At 27.3% G+C, this 14,055-nt stretch overlaps 2 protein-coding genes across 2 annotated transcripts in view; one reads left to right on the top strand and one right to left on the bottom strand.

Moving 5' to 3' along the window:
- Positions 1-2,591: 2,591 nt before the first annotated feature.
- Positions 2,592-6,501, bottom strand: LOC126838433 (uncharacterized). The gene is made up of 4 exons (XM_050572835.1): positions 6,290-6,501; positions 5,639-5,801; positions 5,317-5,503; positions 2,592-2,785 (listed from the first exon to the last, which is right to left on the bottom strand). The coding sequence occupies exons 1-4, from the start codon at positions 6,380-6,382 to the stop codon at positions 2,641-2,643; spliced, it is 588 nt and encodes a 195-aa protein (XP_050428792.1). The 5' UTR covers positions 6,383-6,501; the 3' UTR covers positions 2,592-2,640.
- A 2,092-nt stretch (positions 6,502-8,593) lies between these two features.
- The window catches only part of LOC126838906 (probable ATP-dependent DNA helicase HFM1), a 30,099-nt gene continuing 24,637 nt past the window's right edge, over positions 8,594-14,055 (top strand). The window contains exons 1-10 of the mRNA XM_050573685.1: positions 8,594-8,701; positions 8,770-8,835; positions 10,124-10,207; positions 10,915-11,043; positions 11,913-12,154; positions 12,228-12,302; positions 12,618-12,724; positions 12,869-13,013; positions 13,546-13,681; positions 13,853-13,972. Of these exons, the coding sequence (XP_050429642.1) occupies positions 8,695-8,701; positions 8,770-8,835; positions 10,124-10,207; positions 10,915-11,043; positions 11,913-12,154; positions 12,228-12,302; positions 12,618-12,724; positions 12,869-13,013; positions 13,546-13,681; positions 13,853-13,972 (1,111 nt within the window). The 5' untranslated portion in view covers positions 8,594-8,694. The remainder of the gene's footprint in view (positions 8,702-8,769; positions 8,836-10,123; positions 10,208-10,914; positions 11,044-11,912; positions 12,155-12,227; positions 12,303-12,617; positions 12,725-12,868; positions 13,014-13,545; positions 13,682-13,852; positions 13,973-14,055) is intronic.

Here is a 14,055-nt window from a genome sequence, read left to right as displayed (position 1 = left end):
TAAGTATTACATTAACATGCTAATGATATAATAATATAATATGCATTACAATAATTGTATTATATAATCATTATATAACACTGCTTGGACAGATAGCTAATAGATCCAGCAAGATATGGGATTTTTCCGATAAGCCCTCGTCAATGAAATGTTAAGAGCCCCAGGGCCGATAAATAATAACATTTTATTATGGTTTAATTAGTATATTAGTCATCATGCGAACTTAAGTCTTAACACGCCATAAAGTAATACAGTACTAACAGTTAATACTGTCATCATGAGATGGTTACAAGACGAATTCGCTATGCGGGACGGGTCGCCAGAGAGGGGGGACGAGACGGCTCTTTTTCACCGGACGATTGCTCGCTCAGCAAACGGAGCGCCCGCCACCGGTAACACGAAGCAATTTTATTCGCCACATCAGTCATCAAGTCGCCGCGACTAAGTTATCATGCACGAGGTTGTATAAGGTAGCGAGTAGTAAATAATATTATTAGTTGCAAAAATTTCGTCTCGTATCACGTCGTACCGTTTTAAGACGAATAATTCGTCTTACGTGTACAGAATTAGCAGAACGATTGATTTTTGAAGTACAAAATACTCAAAAGAAGAAGTGGGTTCGTGATTGGATGAGTAAAAGAGAAAAATTAGAGGCCTCTGCCTTGCTTTTGAAATAATTGGCTGAAGAGGATGGATCCTTCTGCTTACAGAAATATTATGCAATATGCGGTTATCACAGACAAAATTTGATGAACTGAAAAATTAATATTGATAAACAATAGTGATAACCTAGATAGCCAGTAGCGACTAGCGAGTGTCGATGTCACATCGGGCGACTTTACGGTTTTTAGTAGCGACTAGGTCACGACTCACGTGACCAGTGTAATCGCGTGTTCCTAGTGAGTAGATTTGAATATGCACAATTCTATTCGCCGCGATTATTTGTAGCTATGACTTGGATTAATCGAACTTAGAAGCGAATACGTTGTCAGACGGAGCGAATTTGCTCGCTGGTACGTGTCGTAGCGAATAGTCGACTCGTGTGACAGAGGCTTAACTGAGTGTCGAACCCAGCGACAGTGAGCACTGAGTGCAACATAACACTCCTCTGATTGATTTTAAAACCAAATAATAAAAAAACGTTATAAAAATAAAAATATGTAGTTTTACACAAAATGATGATTTGCATATTCTGGCAATTGGCAAATGTAATAAACCTGAAGTACATAATATACTATATTATTATAATGTATAAGTTATAACTGATAATACATTATCTGAGGTAATCACTTATTGACTTATAATATTTGGCAATGACCAATGACCATGTTAATTAATCTGTTTGAACTACTTTTTATTATATTATTATTATTTATTGTACAAACAAAACGTGAATAAATTGACATGGGAAATTACTCAGTGGTAACGCCCTTTGACCGTTGTAAATTTTTAGGTTGCTATGATACTGAATCGACAGTCAACAGATTTCTGAAAAGTATTATTGTTATACCTTATAAATTATAACATGGGCAACATCGGCAACAAATTATTGTAGACAGACGAACAACTCTAATCGTATCCACACTAATACTAAAAATACAATTTTAAAGACATTATTGACAATGTTTGTATATCTACAGTCTACAGATACACATCAAAGCCTTTATTTTAATTAAATTTATCACTTTCAATTATAATAAATAATTTCTGTAAACAGTAGACCCGTGACCTCCCTCTCCCCAATACTCTACGTCACTACTATGCCCTACCCTACACTACTATTTTTTAAGTATATGTCGAATTTTAAGAAGGTATTGAAATGTTAAAAAATTATTGGGTTTAATTAGGCTCAATGTCCGTAGGGCGTAGTTTGACTACAGTTTACCATTTATACCTAAGGATAAATATTGTGTTTATAAATGTAGGTACACAGTAATTGACGGAAAACGATCGACCCCTTGATTTGCTTGAAATTGCTCAAATTGCCCTGAATAGCCTTTTTGTTGTTTTTTTTATTGCAAAACAGAGACAGGAATAATTCTAAGCATTTTTTAGTAGTAATCTTTTAATTTTTTCATATAAATGAGGTCGGCCGCCAAAATCTGCAATTAACCAATCTTTATTTATCATACCCAGAGACCGGGAGGGCACAGTAGATCAATTTTTATAATAATATATAAAAAAATAAAATTGCATTTTTATTTTACGCCCCAAAATAATATTTACTTTATTGATTAATTCAAATTGTATGGTGTGTAGACGATTGTCAAATAACTATTTTTATTTTTATTATTATTATAATTCATAAAAATTTGTGATTATGTGCTTGGCTTAATACTGTTTACTTTAGAAAGTAAATCAACATTAAAGTTTTAAATCGGAGTATAAAATGCATACTGTACGTATAGATGTATATGGAGGTGACGACTGGTGAGAGACTCCTGATAAATGTCAAACAGATGGCATATTTGTCTGACTGTTGTAAAGAAAAGATGCATTTAAACATTTATTTAAATATAATTTAAAAATATATATATTTATAATAGTTTTTTTTACAATAATGCATATAAAATATTATATTATCACTTGTAACACTTGATTAATAACTATAAATGTATTTGGTATTTGTAATAAACAAATTTAGTTTGGGTTTTTTTTTCTAAGTACATTTATAGGCTTTTTGCAATGACGTAATTGATTTTCCAAACTAAAATTTGATTTCTTCTCAGTATTTGTATAAATACATTTATTTTCAAAGGTTATTATATCTGGCAGTTTTTTTAACCTATAAAAATAATAATACAATAATTAATCATAATAATAAGTGTAATCTACTACAAATATGTCAAACTTATTTATAAATACTGAATTGTCGCTGTAAAATATAAATTATAATATGTCATTTTATGTGTACAGAAACAAGTTTTCCATAATCTTTAAAGTAAAGTAAACACAACTACATTTTGCCTAATATGATTGTACAAATGATTTAAGGGGAACAGAAAGCGCTATTTATTAAGGGTCAAAGGTTAGGCAATATTTGGCAAAAATTGATCTAATAGCCATTTTGGTGTCTACTAATTTTAAGGTGAACACATATTACAATTTTCTAAATATAATACTTATAAAGTTATTTTTCTCCAAATTATGACGGAATTTTAATAAAAAATGACTCGTAGATATCATTTTCTGGCGTACCTACCTATTGGACGGAGTTTAAGTTTTTTTATATTTATACGAAGCCTACTATTTTTTTATGGGGGTCAAAAGGCCGATTTTTGATTTAGGGAGTAAAAAAGTAGTTAGATGTATTAGAAGAAACTATAAAAAAGTAAAAATACAAATGTTTATAAATACTTTTTGAAAACAAAAATAAAAAATCGGCCTTTAGCCCACATAGAGATGTTTAACTATAAAACAAAAAAAAAGTATTGAAATCGGTTCGGTAGACACTTCGTAAAGTGACTCCGCGTTTTAGTCTTTATTTGTAAACAAATTCACGCTTTCCGTTCCCTTTAAATGATTCAAAAACCAAATTTCAAAAATCAATAGTTATGAATTATTCAGGAATTAGTTCAAATTAATACATTTCTGTTCATTGAACTTATTTCTTTAGAATACAACATGTTATTATCTAATTTAAATTAGATTTTAATTTTAGTTTTTCTTATACTAGGCACTAGCTTAAAATTTGTATAGTGCTGATTTATATTGTGTTGAACTTTTTATTTTATCTTTTATAATTATTAGAATAATTGGAATGTACCCACCTTTCGTACCATACACTGTCTTCCACTGCAAACCCATTTTTTACTTAGATATTGGCTATCTATCTACCTCAAATGTGAATTTTGTAACTAAACATTTTTTTTTATCCTTTTGTTTATTGTATTGAAATCAAATAATATTTAAAACTATTGATGGTTAAATGGCAAAAAGGTCTAAGCATGTCACATGTACTATACTATTGGATGAAGAAAAATGTGCATACGCAAAAAGAGCTGTGTTTATTATTTAATGCACAATTTGAATTTCAAGTTTGTAGTAAAAACACAACATTGTAGTTTTCTACTAAAAAAGTAGTGTCTAAATGACAGTATTAGGTTTTTATCAGGTTATTACTATTTGAAAAAAAAAAATTAATAAAATCACCAAAAAATATTTTTTAGCTCTCCTGATAACTACGAAAATGTCACTTCGACCCTTTTAAATTGTAACCATCGATATAGCTTATCTTGTAAATACTACAGTACCTATAGATAATTTAGCAACATTTAGGTAGGTACATCTACATTTTAACCAGTTTCTGAATTTTCTTTTGTAAATACTAACTAAGAGTAAACCTAAATCAAGCTCGGATTCCAAGCATAGTTTGACAGAAAATGTCTAGAATAAGCTGGTCAACCAATTGTTTGTTTATCTTGTTGACCTAAGTTACAAACCATACCTATTAATATTTCATAAATATAACCCATACATTTTACTTAAATCTCTAGTTAGAGAATTTCTAGAACTTGGAAGAAACATTTTAACCTTAGTTTACTATGTTAACATGTGGTTGTTATTTGCTTCACATTAGGTTAATGTGTTTTAGCCTTTGGGTTTATTTACAATTTTTAATTTAGGAGTAAGATTTCATTCTGTTTAACTATTATTTTTAGGTAATGGAAATTAATAATAGAAAAAAACAATATTTTATACGGATAAAAATGAATACATATTTTTACAAGTTTCTACAATTTGGGCCATTATCCTAGAAAGGGCAAAATTCCCATTGTAATTTTAATTTTTACAGATCTTAATTTTATCTAATTATTTTGGCTCAGGACTATTCTGTGGCTATACAATACCCATATCGATCGATTAAATCATTAACTAAAAATAATGTTTTATTGATCCACAATGATTTTTAAAAATTCCAAAAAATAAGTTGTGAAATAGTGAGTGAGGGAATGAAAAATAAGATGTTTAACATTTTGTTCATGTATGTTAATAATAGATTGGCTTTAATTTTTAATAATGAATAGTTAGAACAAATAAATATTTATAAATGACATTTTTTTCAAAATTTCAAAGTAATTTCTTCAATGAAAAATGGAGCGGGGGCAGCGTTTTCCCCTTTCTAGGATAATATATCATATACATTTCTAAAGTAATTAAAACTAATGTACACATTTATCTGTATTTTAAAATGTAATTAGTTTGTGGAAAAAAATATCATGTTAATAGTTGTTATTAATTACCTACAGGTTATAGGTATTAATATTATAGATGTATATAATACTTATTACTTATTTGTTTAAAAATTGTTTGTACTTGTTACTATTAGACTCTTCAATAATACTGGTATTATAATGTTCTTCAATTTTAGCACTATCTAGAATATCACTTAATTGTTTTTGATTATTACTTGTACTAGATTTCATAATAGTATTGCTCAAACTCTCTAAATGTTTACAGCAATAATTACCACCATTCATTAATATTAATTCATCTAAAAGGTCTGAAACAAAAAATAAGTGATATTTATACATATTTTATAATATTATACTAAATAAATCTTAAAGGTTATTATAAAAAAAATATATATATATATATATACTATATATAATATACTAAATAAATAAATAATATGTACCTCGATTTTTAGACCTTAAAATATTTATTTCTTTATACAAGTCTTCCAACATCTGGCAGTGATTCCTTTTCATCCTATTAATTTCTCTTTCATATTGAGCAACTAATACTAATGGATCAATCCTATCAATTATATCTATTGGTTTGGATAGCATCTTGAGATCCTGAAAAAAAGTTGAAGTATGAGTTTAATTAGAAATAGTTATTGATTAAAAATTTGGATGTATTCGGAATAGCAATTTATAAGAGGCAGTTTGGGAGTTGCGCAAATAGCAAGAACAAATGAAATAGGACAGACTGTGATGGTTTGGACGTGTTGACTGTTGAAAAAAGAGGACAGAGTATAATAGTAAAAACAAAAAAAGTTAAAGATATTGTGGTAAATAGATTAAAAGGTACCAACAGGTAGACCTTATAAGAAGTGGTTAGTTGAGACAGATAAAATAACACAAGAGGTTTGTGAAGTGACTAAAGAATAAAGACAGGGAGAGCGGATTTAGCAGACAGGCCCAAATTGTATAGGATATAGCGAATAATAATAATAATAAGAAGAAGAAGAAAACATATTAATATAAATAATAATTAGAAATGTAATTTCTTTTGATTTTGATTTACATATTTTATGAACCAGAAACTGAAATTCTTAGTTTACCTGTATTATTGTATTTCTGGATGAATGATTTGATCTGCTAATTGGAGGCAATTCTTCATTTTTTTGAGCATATTTAATATTCTGCAATTCCATTATAATCTAAAAATCCTATTAGTGGTTTGCTAACACGTACAATCCATAACTATTGGGACATTAGGTACACAAAAGGTGGAGAATATTGATTTTTTTTTACCTGATATCACATAACCCTATCTCTAAGGCAACCTAACAACAATTGTACCTGATATCAAATCAAATTACAATATTATTATATTATGATATTCAAATAATGGTTACATAACCTTACTACTTATATTATAGCCTATTGTAAAAAAAATAACGAAATTCGATAATTATAATCGCTCAAGTTTTTTTTTTGTTTATGAATATAAACCTTTGTATACTCCCGTATTTATATTTATAAATTATTTCGGGTGTTAAAAAAATAACTGTTTTGTTAATTAAGGACATTTTTAAAAATATGTTTTATTTAGTAAACTATATGTAAAGTTTCATTCGTATTCCCTAGACCTTAATTTAAGAGGTGAAACAAAAATAATATAAATCTAGATAAACAATGCATTAATTCAAATAAAAAAAAACGACTTGTGGAATAACATCCAGGGAGGCGATCGCCTCATCACCTCCTTGTCTGCAATAATTTATAGTTCGTCATTTATGTTAGGTACTAAAAAGAACTCATGTCTCGTACAGAATGTTTAAAATGTTTTGCAAGTTTCGTCGGAACTCCAGTAAATTCAATAACGGATATCCTTATTCTGTTCAAAATCAGGCTGTCGTCTGATGCAAAGTATTTAAGTTTATCGGAAGTTCCGAAGGGTTCCTGAATAGGTGTGCAAAAAATGATTAATTCGGTAGCCTTCTTTAAATAGACTTAACATAATATGAAGAATAATTGGGGATGTTCACTACACAGTTCCTTAAGTCAAGCACTGCATGAAATATTTTATGTGGTTATTTCATTAATGACTGACTTTTTTTTAAGTAGTTTATAAAATTAGAATGATTTAGTACTTGATACCAAAAAATGTATTTAAAATAATATCTTGTTTATTTTTATTAACAAAAGTATTTAAAAATTATTCGATACGGGATACCCTAAAAAGTATTTTACTTAAATAATACCTATATAACTGAGTACCAACCCGATGTTGTAGCAGTCATGCAGTGGGGTAGTAACTTACGTAGTTTACATGCGTAATGAATCATAAATCATTAATTTCTCTCTACTGACACCAATAGATATAATATAATATTTAGGTTATGAAGACAATACTGAGGACAATAAATTACACACCTATAGGCTATACTATTTGATATTTTTTACTGTCAGCCTAATAATAGCCACCGTTGCTATTTGACAGATAAATGATTTTAGTGATTAAAATGAACAAAGTAGGGTTCCAGGTATTGGTCTAAAATATTCAGTTTTGGGACTGAATACACTTTTTAACTGTAAAAAGGGTAAATCTAAATTAAACTACGCTAAATGGCGCTACGTATGTGTCATTTTGTGTGTACATTGCACACTGATCGTAGAAAAGAAATTAACTATGGTTAAAGCTGATTATTTTAGCTTCTTATAATATACGAGTAAACATCTTAATATAAAGTGCCTGGGGAGCATTCACAAATTAATATTTTAGAGGTAAAAAGTAATACCTTTAAAAATCATTCGATTATTCCCATCACTATTCATTAGTCTCTTTCTCATACTTTTAAGGAACAAAACAATCACACAAGTTTTGTAATTGATTAATGGATAGAAATAATTATTTTATTTTTATTATTAGTGTATGAAATATGAGTTCATGAGTCACGAAGATGCGTTGTCTTTTCTCAATGATTGTTCATTATTCATTATCATTGAATCATTCATGACTTATTGACCATAGTCCATACCACAGATTATATAATCTGTGATCATACTAAGTTAGTACTTAAGTTTTGATTGCCAAGTGTGAAGTGCCAAGAATGTCAACCTAATACCCATTCAAGCATAGTGCATACAATAAGACTATAAGACATAGGAATTAAAAAAGAAGTATCCGACTGTCATTCAATACAATAAAACCGGTCTTTAACGGTTATTGGTTAATCAACGAAGTAAATTATAACCACATCTGTGGTTATAACCAGAAACCAGTAAAGAAATTGATGTATGGTAATGGTTGACGAATTTGAAAAAGTTTTTGTCCGACGTCTGTATATTTTTTTTGTTGTACCAACTATTATTATACCTTGCGTCATAACTATATAATTTATATTTTAAGACTTTTTAACTTAAATACCTGGTGGATGGTAGCTTCGTAATATGTCAGTTAAGTTTGTCATTATCTAATTTTAGGTTTATCAATTTAAATTTATAGTTAGAATAAAAAAAAATGAACGGTAAAAATCTTTATTAAAAGTTGAATGTTGATGTTCGAAGTTTAGTTTTTAATTTTTGTTTTATATAGGTAAGTACGAAATTAAGTATTGTGCATCGACGACGAAACATGAAATGTATCCAGTAAACAAATTACGTGAGTAATTACAGATTTTAGTATAGTTTAATTGAGTAAATGTATGAGCTTACTCAATTGTATATTATACATAGCTTAAATAGGTATATATGCAAATTTTTGGATTTTTTTTTTGAGTGATTGGCTAGCTATGACCCAGATAATATTTTCTAAAATTATATCATATTTATTTTTCTATAATTTTTGGTATAAAAGTAACCTAAGTTTCCCAATCAGGTATTTTCATTAAATATTCCCCCTCATAACTTATTATTTTGTCATTACTTAACTAATAACTTTTGATTTTCAAATAGCAACCTACATAATATATAATTACTATTTTAATAATACAAGAATTGTATTATTGAAATAATTACTAGTTGATAATCAATTTTAAACAATTATTTCTTAAGTGTTGCTCCCTAACAAATAATGAAAACTTCAAGAAGTAATAATTTATTTATTATAATACATTAAAAAAAAAATAAACACATTCACAAAGGTCTGTGACAAAAGATAAGGCCACAATTCCCCTCTTCTCTTAAATATGATGATATAACAATATCAAACAAGTTTAACGCATTTTAAAATTATTATAGGTGCAGAGTTTAATAGTAATATTAATAAATAGATATTAAGCTCTTCCCCTCTTCCTATTTAAACTCTAAAAAGCTTTTAACTTAAGGCATTTTTTTTGAAAGCTAGTTATTCACCAGTCATAATTTTTTTTTTTTTTTGTTTACGGCCTTTTAGACCACACATCCAAACATAAACGCCTCCATTCATCACGGTTTTGCGCCAACATATGCCACTCCTCATCTGGGTAGAGCTCTGCTACATCTTTCCTGACACAGTCCTCCCATCGCATTCGGGGCCTTCCCAGAGGTCTTTTCCCTTTTGGATTCTCTTGTAGAGCCGTCTTTGTCAAAGCTTCAGGTTTCCTCCACACGTGACCTGCCCATTCCAATCTTTTCCTTTTTACCTCCTTTACTATACTTTAGAAAATTATTGTGTTAATAAAATAATTAGGTATGTCAACGTGATTGATTTAAGAAAGGGAAACTTAAGTTCACATTTTGTCAAAAAGTACAAAAGAAAAAAATTGTAAATAGAGGAAAAGTGAGCTGGGTCATAACCCAATCACCCGGTAAATACATGTATATGTGTATGTACATATTTTAAGTATCCGTAACTTTTATTGTAAGAATTTTTTATTATTTATAAAACCCTAAAATGTCTACTCTTTTAAAACCTTTCACTAACCATGTATATTAGATATCAGATAATTAATCATTTTTAATAATTTCAGCTTCAAAATATAGACATCTATTTTCAAATTACACTCATTTTAATCGTATACAGACCAACTCAATTGAAACTATTTTAGACACTGGTAAGTAGTATTATCTTCACTTATTATTATAAATACTACAATTTGCAATGATTCGGAAATTGGAAAAAGATTTATTGCTAAAATATATGTTGTTTATATTTATAATTTACTCACATGACTTTTTGTTTCAGTATATAATAGTATGATTTTCGCAATATATTTTTTTTTCATATTAATATTTAGCGTCGACAACAATGGCCATTGGCATTTATTTATTTTTCTTATTAGTTAAATCTATCTTCACATAAGATAAAACAATTATTTTTATAGAGAATTTTTTTTTTTACTAATTTATTAAAATGGTAATTAAAATTTTTCATTGTTACAGAACACATAATTCAAATAAAAATAATGTAAAATAAAAAAATGTTTTTTTAAACAGTTTTCTTTAAAATATGAAACATAGTTTAACCATATAGAAAAACATTATGCTAAGATAAATATTATTTTAATATTTTGTTTCAATCTTTAGTGACGTGCGCAGGACAAAAATTTACGAATTACCCCAATTGTATAATATATAGGTGTGTGAATGACGTGAAAGTTTACCTAAGTCACAGTTTATTGAATTGTGGCGGGAAACTGTGCATGTCACTAAAGGTTAGGTTACTTAATATAAAATGTAAATGAAGGAACAATGTTGCATAGATACAATTGCAAAAATATTATTTATTAAAAAATTATTTTAAATAATCCCCATTGTAAAGATGAATCGGTTGTCGTTTCTGCACCTACTGGATCTGGAAAAACAGCTGTATATGAATTGTCCATAGTTAGACTTCTGGAAACAAGCAACAGAAAAAATGAAGAAATGAAAGATATAAAAATTATATATGGTAAGTTCAAAATAATGCCTATTTAAGTAATTTGAATAAGTATTTTAATTACTTACTATAATAAACCTAATATAAAAAAAAGAAATGCACTTCTTATTATTAATAGTTTTAGCTATAAGGAATTCTGTATAATGCTAAATAAACATATAACATATCATGTATTAAAAAAAAATAACATTCTAAACATTTATTTAAACAAATATTTCAACTGTTTAGATTTAGATTTAATCTGTTAATTACATATATCAATTTATATAAAAATTAGAAAATAAAAGAAGGGTAGGTATTTTTTGAAAGCTTTTTAACATTTAATAAATAAAATAAAACATTTTTTATACATTTATTTGTTGAAAATTAAAAAAAAAAAATTCACTGGTTTATAACAAATTTTGAATAAATACTTTTTGAGTTAATAGTGTTTAAATGTGTAAGTGGGAAGTACATTGTGGTGGAGTAATTAGCAGTCATCAAAAATTATATGTCAATGAGTCTTTTACCATGAATACACTTTGAAACGTTATAATAACTAACACTAAAATGTTAATAACCAAGACTTTTTAAAAAATGTTCATAGACTAGTTAACCTTTTTTAAAAAACCTACTCATTACAATGGTTTTTACTATTATTTTAATTTAAAAAAAAAATCGTTTTTCTAAGTTTAAATATTTTTTGTTTATTTCAAAGATATAAAATTTGTTGTTCATAATCCAATGGTACATTTAGAAAAAATAATTTTAGATTTAATTTATCCTGGGAGATATTTTAATTATTAAATCTTCATAATGCCAAAGAAGGACTTAAAAATATTTCCCCTCTATTATTATGATAGTTCTATTTTTTTAATATAAAAATACCTATAATGTGTTAGTGGCGCCTACCAAGGCTTTATGTTCTGAGCGCTTTCGAGATTGGCAAGACAAATTTGCTATTCATGGACTATCCTGTATTGAGATTACTGGTGATAATGAGTCGTATGATGAAGTTTCTACCAAAAACCGTTACCAGATTATATTAACCACTCCAGAAAAATGGGATTCAATGACAAGAAGCTTCAAATTTAGAAATTACATTTCACAGTTGAATGTAATCAAGCTACTTATAATCGATGAAGTATACATTTTAACAATATTATTGTTTTAATATCAGCAATTTCACATCTATTGAATTTTTTTTTGCATTGCAGGTACATATATTAAATGAATATGTCCGAGGGGTAACTTTAGAATCCATTGTATGTCGTATGAAATTATCAAGAAATGTAAATAAATTATTATGTTATCATATAAATTATTCCGTTAAAAAATAAATTTAACTCAAATCATACTTTTTGATGCATGCCAACAATATCAAATTAAAAAAGTCAGAGTTTTGGATGTAGTTTGTTGTAAACATTTATGTTTGCGTATTAAGTTTGTAAAATTAGTATCACAATAAGAATTAATTGTAAGCTAAAAAATATTTCTGAACCTTGATTTTTTTAAATGTATGATATGTTGTCAGGGATTTAGGCTTCTAAATCAGGTTATAATATTAAAATAATTTGTTTTTGTTTTAATTTCCATCAAATGTGTAGACTAAAAAAAACTTGAGATTTGTTGCTGGGTCGGCTACAATACCCAACATAGAGGATATTGCTAAATGGCTATGTGTTGATTCAGAGTACCCTGCTCATTACTTCAAGTAATTCCTTTTGTTTCGTTTCAATATTTCAAACGCACACTCATTTTTTTTACACTTTTGTTATTGAAAATAATTCTTAAATTTAACTTATTATAAATTAAGTTTTAATTTATTAACTATTAGTATAACTCATTTTTTTTTTAGAGTGAGTGAGGAAGAACGTCCAGTCAAACTTCAAAAGGTTGTTATAGGATATACAAATTCTTCAAATAGTTTTTGTTTCGATATACATTTGTCTTATAAAATTGAGCCATTAATAAAGAAATACTCTAATGGTCGGCCTACATTAGTAAGATATTGTAATGTATTCTATCATATTAGATTTGTTAAGGAGCTGAGAAGGAATTGGAACCATTATAAGATATAACTATTTAAACCCTAGATCAATTGTTACATATATACAGTTTATATACGGTTCATGTATTTATTGTAAACTGTTAGTATATACATAAGACATCACCAAAAAATATACTTTATATAGCCAGAAGTTAGAGTTACCCTTCCTAATAAATTGCTACAATGATTGTTAGTTGATTGACTGATTTATTTTTAATTTTTAAAAACTACAGATTTGCAGTAAAGTATTTCCTTGAGAGTGATTTTAACACTTTCAGCATTGATACATTTATATTTTATTATATATAGATTTGTTCTATGCTTTCATTCATAAATCAATAATATTCTTATAGACATGTATAGTCTAAACCTACTCAACTACCTTCAACTCCGTTATGCTGAATTTATGTATTGTAAATTGTAATTCAACAAGGTTGATGTTAATACATAATTGTTTAAATTATATTCTCTTTAACTATTTTTAGATATTTTGTACGTCCAGAAAAGGGGCAGAGAATACATGTAATGTTTTAATTAAAAAATTGGATGTTTCATTAACTGATGAAAAGAAAATTAACATTGAAGACTGTATTCAGAAATTAGATAATGCCAAACTAAAAGGTTAACATTTATATTTTAATTACTATTTGTTTTCTACATTGTTTAAAATTGAAATATTTTAATATAAATTTATGATTATAAATTAATTAACAAAACTATTAAGTATAATATGTTTTTTAAATTAATAATTCTATTAATTTTTTATTTTGTTAACAACAACTATTGGTACAGAACTACTTAAGTTTGGAATTGGATTTCATCATGCTGGTATGTCACTTAATGATAGAAATTGTTTAGAAGGTCTTTTTAAGGAAGGTTTTTTACCAATTCTAGTTGCAACCAGTACCTTATGTAAGTATCAAACATTTATAAATAGGTATACATACTTAAATAAAATACCATACTGCTTTATATTTTTCCCCTCTCTTATTTTA

Source organism: Adelges cooleyi, unplaced genomic scaffold (assembly GCF_023614345.1).
Source record: "Adelges cooleyi isolate 19-005CV unplaced genomic scaffold, UGA_ACOO_1.1 ACOO_flye_CR_arks_rails_tigmint_CR_PRNA_30, whole genome shotgun sequence".
Lineage (NCBI taxonomy): Eukaryota > Metazoa > Arthropoda > Insecta > Hemiptera > Adelgidae > Adelges > Adelges cooleyi.
Note: the sequence above shows the minus strand (reverse complement) of the source record. Positions and strands in the feature narration are given on the sequence as shown.